Source organism: Rhineura floridana, chromosome 6 (genome assembly GCF_030035675.1).
Source record: "Rhineura floridana isolate rRhiFlo1 chromosome 6, rRhiFlo1.hap2, whole genome shotgun sequence".
NCBI classification, from domain to species: domain Eukaryota; kingdom Metazoa; phylum Chordata; class Lepidosauria; order Squamata; family Rhineuridae; genus Rhineura; species Rhineura floridana.
The window spans coordinates 81,551,907-81,560,011 of NC_084485.1; the positions used below are offsets into that span (position 1 = coordinate 81,551,907).

At 44.5% G+C, this 8,105-nt stretch overlaps 1 protein-coding gene across 7 annotated transcripts; it reads right to left on the reverse strand.

Moving 5' to 3' along the window:
* Positions 1-564: 564 nt before the first annotated feature.
* On the reverse strand, positions 565-8,022 carry DPH2 (diphthamide biosynthesis 2). Of its 7 annotated transcripts, none has more exons than XM_061632702.1 (8): positions 7,809-8,022; positions 6,912-6,957; positions 6,111-6,278; positions 5,310-5,422; positions 4,616-4,836; positions 3,063-3,707; positions 2,434-2,619; positions 565-2,112 (listed from the first exon to the last, which is right to left on the reverse strand). In XM_061632702.1, the coding sequence occupies exons 3-8, from the start codon at positions 6,264-6,266 to the stop codon at positions 1,988-1,990; spliced, it is 1,446 nt and encodes a 481-aa protein (XP_061488686.1). In that variant the 5' UTR covers positions 6,267-6,278; positions 6,912-6,957; positions 7,809-8,022; the 3' UTR covers positions 565-1,987. The 7 variants fall into 7 exon arrangements, with proteins under 7 accessions (XP_061488686.1, XP_061488680.1, XP_061488681.1 ...); XM_061632696.1 differs by having other exon boundaries at positions 6,872-6,957; XM_061632697.1 differs by having other exon boundaries at positions 6,912-6,999.
* Positions 8,023-8,105: the final 83 nt, after the last annotated feature.

Genomic DNA, 8,105 nt, shown 5'->3' on the forward strand with positions numbered 1-8,105 from the left:
AGCCTTTCTTTGTCTGTGTGAAGGGAACTGCTCTGCACAGAGGATACCTGTTCCATACCAATACCTCTCCTTGGACTGCTGGTACTGAATAACAAGTATTAAGAGCACCTGTGGGGCTTAACCCAGCAACAGCAGCTTTCAGCAAAACCAGGTTAAGGCTTTCCATTCCTTAGACATTTGCCAACAAGGACTTCCTCAGTTTTATCTCCGTGGTGTATACTACCCTGCATTTTTAATACTAGCTGGCAATAACCATTTCTGGACACCATTTCTGGAATTTCCCATTCTCCCTCCTACATACAGTTCTGTCACTGCCTCTCCCTCCAGCACCACCACCCATTTTTATTTTTTACTAGTGTGTACCGCTTATCTCCCATTCACAATCCCCCACTCCAAGGATCCCACATATGCATGCCAGATGGCAGCACTAAGAGCATTGGCCAGGTGGAGTGTATTTTGCACAGTGTACAGGGTACCTCCTATCATCTGATAAAACAATTTTGAAGTTGATTTGGATATATTAGTGCTTCAGAGAAGTGGCCTAAATAAGGAGAAAGATACCAATTGACTTTAAAGATAACTTTACTTGGCACAGCAAGATTTACAACTAGTGTTTTTTTAAAAGAAATAATATTCAAAGTCTTAAAAGAGTTACTAGCTTTTAAGTGAAATAGAGCATTGACATATGGGTATATACATATATCCATAACTAGTGCTGTTTGATATTTGACTGGATGGCAGTTGCCTACACAACATAGTGACAGCTGTTTTTTCCTTCTGTGTTAGGATATGGAAGGCTGTTTTTCCTTTCTGTTTGATAGGTAATTACTTATCTATAGTCTCTAGTCAATAGAAATAGCTGTTGAATTTTATATTAGATGGTATAGATGGCAGTAGTTTATGGCTGTGGATCATAAATAAAGGGTGGGTAAACATCTCTTATCCTGCTACTGGGGAAAAAGATGTCTGTACAAAACTGACAGATTAAACAGCCATCCCTTTTTTCATTTTGTGCTTTTAAGCTCAAAAAAGAACTGCAAAACATATATCCTCCAGCACTGCAGAAAGACCACACATTATAGGAGCATAATGATAGGATAAACTTTTGGGCTCAATTTCTACTTGTTACTATAGGATGCTATTGCCTTCATATTCTTCTTGTGGGCTTCCAATAGACATCTGGTTGACCAATGTGCATGACAGAATGCTGGACTAAATGGGCATTTGCTTTTAAGCAGCAAGACTATACTTATACCCCACCCATTCAAAGCCAACTTCTTGAATATTCCCACCTGGCTCCTAATCTGTGCCAGATTTCAATTCCTGCTGCTATCAGCAAAACTTTTTTCTCCAGGAGATAAAGTTCTAGTCTCAATAGGAGGCCTTTTCCTGACTTCTAGTCACTCCTTTAACATTGGGTGGGGTAGATTAGCCCAAATATCAGCCAGAGAGTAAGAACCACTCTTCAGGCAGGCTCAATATCCTATTTTCCCTGTTTAGAAGGCCTGCCTAGGTCATAGCTAACTGCCTATGAAAGATTGATAAATGAGAATCTGTTGTGTGATTTCACATGTGGATGATCAAGCTCCAACCCCTCAGCTGCAGATCCAGTCTGCTGCCACTCTTAGCCCGGAATGTGAGGACAGCTTTATGTGCACTAATCAACATGAGTGCAATTGCCAGCACAGTATGGAGAGCAGTTGTACTTAGCTTCCCAAGATAGAATATATACCCAGAAGACTAAGGTTTTGGGGAACTTATTACTGTTCTATGTGTCAGCAATTTATTTAATATGTTGATCTGGCTATCTATTGAGAGAGAAATGACATGCCAGGAAAAGTATGATATTCCTTGTATTATGCATGTGTCTGGTGGGGAGCGGTTGCCAAGCAAGTTGCTTGTAGGTTAACGGGACAAAAGTCAGGTTTGGCTATATCATCTCGATGCTGCAAGGAAAGGCAACTTGTTCTTTGCACTGCTCTGACTGTCATCCACAGGGCTCATCTTCATATGCAATGGCAATCCCCCGCCGTCCCACCACAGCTTTTGTGACCGCTGACTGGCCCAGCTGCTGCTCCAGCCCCCGCCAGCTTCGTGACTCCAGAAACGCAGCTAAGATAAACAGAAAGGAAGAGCCATTATCATGGGGAAACTACTTCCCCACCATGAATCCCAGACACCACTCTGGCAAGGAAGAGGGCTCGCAGCATATTCAATATTACAGATGGGAGATCCCATGGGGACCGCTATATGTCACTCTGCCCCACCCGTTCCTGGCAACTGTGAGTGGACTTAGGTCACCAGGCTGCTAAATGCGATTCTCACGCTAGCGTAAACCTTTGAAGCCTTCATCACATAACTGACTTCAAAACAGCTTTTTTTAATTCCCAAGAACATCCAGAAAAAGGGTCATTTTTTCCCTGGGGCCCGTACCTGCTGGGCTACTCTGAGCCACGATCTGCATATGGCTGCGGCAAGTCACAGCAGTTCCAGAGCTTTGCTCTGGGTCCAGTGTTGTATAAAGACAAGTTGAGCGCAGCTCTCCGGTGATTAGTGAAATACTGGGTTCTCTGTTAGCCTCTGAAACCTCCTCTGGGAAAGGGGTGTGCTCACATGCCCCTGCAGACAACAGGGAGTGAAAAGTAATAGCCAGGTTTGGCCCATGCAGAATTATGCCCTACTTTTACCCATCTGATGAAAACATGCAGAAGTAGCACATGGTATAACCCTTCCTGGACTGTACCACTTCAGAGGGCAAGCGTAGAGGGAGCTATAGACTGATTCCCAGTATAAAAGCATTTCCTGCTGCTTATCTCTGTATGGATAGAGGGGAACAGTGGTGGCAGTAGGGAACTCCTCAGTCACTGCTGCTACAGCAGGCTATGCCTTTAGGGCAGGCCCAAGTATACTGGTAGGGCTGTGCAGATTTCATAAGTCTGAAATTGCAGTTCATCATCATGAGACTCTCAAGTTTACATTATAATAAAGCAAGTCTTAAACCCTTATGTCTACTGAGAGAATTTTAAAAATGTGACTAGCTCCAGTACAAAACCTAACATTACCTGGTAGGAGGTGGCGGAAGTCAGTGACATAGCTGCCTGTCCAGGTCCGTGCTGGATTGCATGCTATCTCCATCTCAAAGGGTGTAACCACAGGCCGGTAGAAGTCAGTTGAGTCAAGCAAAGAGTTCTGTGGGCAGGCCACCAACACAAAGATGTCCACCTCTGGAAAGTTTGCCAGCTTTGCAGGGTTGGGTTTCCCCACAGCCAGGGTATAGGCACGTTTGCCTGCCTGCTCGATGATTCTTCGCAGATGCTCCAGAACAGACAAGTAGTCTGCCACACCAAGAGTGCCCACCACAATGCCTACTACTTGGGCATCCCTTGCCCGCTCCACTAGATAGAGACGCCGCCGCAGGGCCCGGTTCACATCCAGTGTTTCCCATTGGCCTTGTCCTGTCTGAGGATTAAAGGAACTGAAAGAGCACCGGTTCCAGGTTAGCATGAAGTTTGTGAGTTCTGGGCCTTCGCAACCCACATAGAACATGGTGTAGTTGTCAAGTCCATGCTGATTGTCCACTGCAAAGTGCCGCCCAAATTGTTGCACCAGCCCAGAAACTGGCTGGGCTGAGTCATGAAGCTCTTTGCTATCTAATTGAGAGAAAACTACATTGGGATAAAGGGGGTGCAGCTGAGAGGCCAGGTTCTCTGAGAAGAGAGGAGATACCATAAGTCAGTCATATGCAGTGACTTTAGAGAGCCAGTAACAGAATGTGGCCTAACTTTTTCTCACTGTTCCAGATATACAGCAGGCTGCCTTCATGGATAGGGAAGAGCCCTTGTGCTAGAAACTTGGTTTAAAGCTGGGGTGGGGAACGGTTAGGGAGGATGGAAGCTCTAATCCAACAAAAACTGGAGGGCAACAGGTTCCCCATCCCTGATTTAAAAGATATAAGCAGAGACAATAAGTTTTTAGTACCCAAGGCCAGATCAAGATTGATGACAGTTATAAGGAAAAATTACTTCAGATGTACTTTAAAAGAGGATGAGCCCCCACGTCAGAAATATAAATTGGAACTCTCATTGGAATATCATTTTTACTTTTCTTCCCTGTATTACAGTATCTATGCAAGGCCTTTGGCAGGTATTTGCAATTTCCTTACAGCTATTTACTAACTGGCCACATTCCTAGATTCATTCAAACTACAAAATAATAAACTGCACTGATGTATTACATGGTTTTGCCCCTTAATGTTAGCATGTGATGCTATTAACTTTGCTGTATGGTATAGTCTTGTTAAGGGAACAGCAAGCTAACATGCTAGTGGCAAATGGGGTGGCAGCACAGAGAGAAACGGACATTCTGTCTAGTGAATCCAGCCCTGAGAGTAGCAGAAGAGCAATGCAGGCTGTGACTGAGTAACACAGGCAAAGCTGAGAAGACATAATGGTAGGTTTGGTAGGGAGAGCACATTTGGGGATTAGAGAATGCCAACAGAATCTACAGTAGCCTTTTCCCATCTTGGTCTGATGCATCAATTGAATGCCACCCACCCCCATGGAACTCTGGAATGTGTTTAAGGTTTGATTCCACACAGCAATCCACCTGGTCTCACCAATGGCATGAGAATAAGCCACTTCACTCAGCACAACCACATGAGTTTGGAGATCTGGATACAATTCCTGGAAGACTTCTGCACAGCGCATCACATCTAGCTGTTTGTGGCCAAACACATGGAGCACTGGCAGTTTGCGACAGGGGCTCAAGCAGGCAGGTCCATAGTGCACCACAGCCTCAGCATCCACATGCTCCGCTGCCACTTCATCCACGCAACAGCTAAAGGAAAGCAACAGTATTAACTATGGAAAATCTGAGGTCAGCTTTCCTCAAAACATCTGCCACCTCTACCATGCAGCAAAATGCTTCCTTTATATTAAAATAGTTGCTGGTATACAGACTGGACTTCTCTTGTAACCAGTCTGCTCAGCATGCTAGAAGACCCAAGCCTGACAGTGCATGGGAACAATACTCAGTTACCAATACCCAGGCTGTAGTAACTGGGGAGCAATTAATGATCCTCAAGTCCAACTGTTGAAAATAGTGCCCCCACCTCAACTAAGGCAACCTACTGAGGCAGGAAAGAGACTACTGAGCTGATATTTTATTACCAAACTCCTTGAAAATGTAAGAGTGGCAACAGAATCATATGCTTGTTTACTCAGCAGTAAGTTCCATATGTTCAAGGTGTGGATATGACCTGAGCTCCCTTGGTGTGTTTATGTGGGAGGGGATTCTCCCTGTGACCTCACCTGCCATATGACGTGTCCCCTAGGATATACATTTTGGCACCAGTTGCTGCTTCCATCCTGGCAGCAATGGTTCCTGAATCTGGCAAGAGTTCATCCGGGAACTGAAGAGCAACCTATGACAGGAACCTGAGATAATTATTCCAGGCATGTTCATGATATGCAGCTAGCAGTGATGTGGGTGTTACGGAAATTTTTCTACCTAAATTAAAGATGGGGGACTTCTGGTCTGTGGCATGAATGTGGCCTTTGCATCCAACTCACAATTCCCCCTCCCTTCTCTCCCGTCCTGGGGAATTAGACTTGCAAAAAAAGTTCCCATCCACATGGCTAGGATTTTTTTCTCCTAAGCCTTGGGGGGGGATTTGGGGGAATGAGGGTGGTGGCACCTGGGGAAGGAAGGGTTAAATTTACCCTCCCCCTATGTCATGACTTCCTCAAAAATCCCCCACATCCAATGGTTAGCCTTAGAAAGTGTCATTTGAGTGAAAGGTTGCCAGGCCCGGCCTCCAAGAGGTCTTCTGTATCTTTAAAAGTTGTGGAGAGGGGAGGGAGAATTCCACCTTGTGGTTTTTCCCATTACAGAGTTGCAAGAACACCTGCACTTGGCTGACCTTCTCCTAAAGATACAGGATCAGTCTCAGGCCATGGACCATGGACCTGACCTAAGCACAGACCTTGCAATACAGAACACAGTATGGCAACTACGTTACTCAGTAGGGGGGGAAATTAACCCCCAACTCTAGGGGCAGAACTGGCATTCATGCCTGTAGCCTTTTGGCAGGGTGCAAAGTATCATCTCACCTTAGTGAAGCCATTATCAGATATGAATGCAGCTGCTCTTTCCAGTTCATAGAACTCTTGTAACCCCATGTTTGGGGGACATCCACTTGCTCCTGCAGGAATCGGGGTCCGCTGCATCACTTCAGCTCCATCACTGCTGAATGCTGTTGCCATCATGCCTAAATCAAACTACAAAAAGGGTGATTTTCAGCAGTACGACAATATCCCTAGCAAGATACAAGGCAAGGATGATCTTGAGCTTCAGCCCTCTAAGACAGGAGTCACCAACCTTTTCGGACCAGTGAGCACACTTCAAATTTTGAGGGAGTGCTGGGGCCACCAGTCACAAAATGGCTGCCATGGAGGCATGGCACAATACAAAATGGCTGCCATGGGGGCATGACAACACAAAAAGAGAGTAGTTATGGTGAAAGTTTTCTCATAGTTGTATTACCACACTAGAAGAGGCTTGACCAGTTAAATTTCATCCTGCCATACTGCTGTTAAATGTACAAGAACCCGGTTTTCCCCCGATACCAACCCTAAACCAAATCCTAGACTGCCATCCTGTAAACTGGAAGTAAGCCCCATTAAAACACAAAGAGACTTACTTCTGAGTAGACATATATACTATTGCACTGTAAGTTAACAATACAGTGAATTCTTAATGAGTCTCTGGTCTTCAGCTCCTGCAAAGCAGGAGACATGCCTAAGCCTCTTTGCAAACTTTTCACATTTGCCTTTTGAAGGAGGGGGATTCTTTAACATCCACCAACACTTACTGTGTAGTAGTATTTGCAGAAAATAACTTTTAGGCACTACCTGATCTCAGATGAACTCAACACACGCAAAAAGCACATCCTGGTTGCTAGAGAAAAAAGAGAAGGGCAAATTATGGATATTCCAAGGCCTAGAAAAAATGACAGAAGCAGGAAAAACACATTAGAAGGGAGAACAAAACAGTATCTCTTTAGGACCACATGGATTCCTATTGCCTGGTGTCCAAACAACTCACTTACCTGTCACAGTTCTGACTGTACTCATTGGATTCTCTGTTTTTATTGATATATTTCTGTGTATAATGTTGTATGTATATTCTTTTGTATGATGTTATGGTATTTTATGTAAACCGATTAGGGATTTTGCATATTAAGTGGAATATAAATATTATTATTATTAATAATAATAATAATAAATTGGCTACTGACACTGACAGACAGCAGCAGCCAGGCTGGCTCATTTCACAGAAATTATTCAGAAGGGTGCATGATATTTTGCTTCATAACTTTCTAGGAGGGCTAGACCCTTACCACAGGCAACGGGTTAGCAACCCGTCTTACGCTATTTTGTGTGAATCAGTGTGGAACGGACAGAACTAAAACCCTCTATGCCCATACTTACCATCACTAGCACAGATTAGAACGCCTTTGTTCAGAAATACGCATTGAAAGAAGTTTGGAGAGATGCTAGAGAATGGTACTGAAGCGGGCAGGGAAACACTAGTATTTAGGAATATATGTAGGTGCCCGATACCCAGTCATACCATTGGTCTAACTCAGGATTTTCAAGACTCACTGCCATTTCGGCCAGAAGTATTTCTCAACCCTACCTGGAGATACAAGCTATCTTTCGCATGCAAATTATACCTCCTCTCCATGCGAAACAGATCCTAAAAAAGAAAACATTGCCTCCCATACCCCGTTACTGCCTCTTACTCACCTACAGGAATCCCTTACATCAGCCATATGGATACCCCTACTCTCTTACTTCCTGGGTGGGGCTAAAGCCACTCAATGAGAACGCTGGACTCATTTCCCTATAGGAACACGTCTTTTTTCTATCGCTATGCTTAGCTCAACTTATTTAACGGGGAACGTCGCACCCAATAAAAGATCTCGACACAAAAAGGTGCTTGGAAAAGTAAGAGAGCAGACCAAAAGGGAGCCTGCCTGTGTGGTGCATTGTGGGAGCTGTAGTTTCGGCCTCTCATCGAGCTAACCAATCATCCGACTGGAT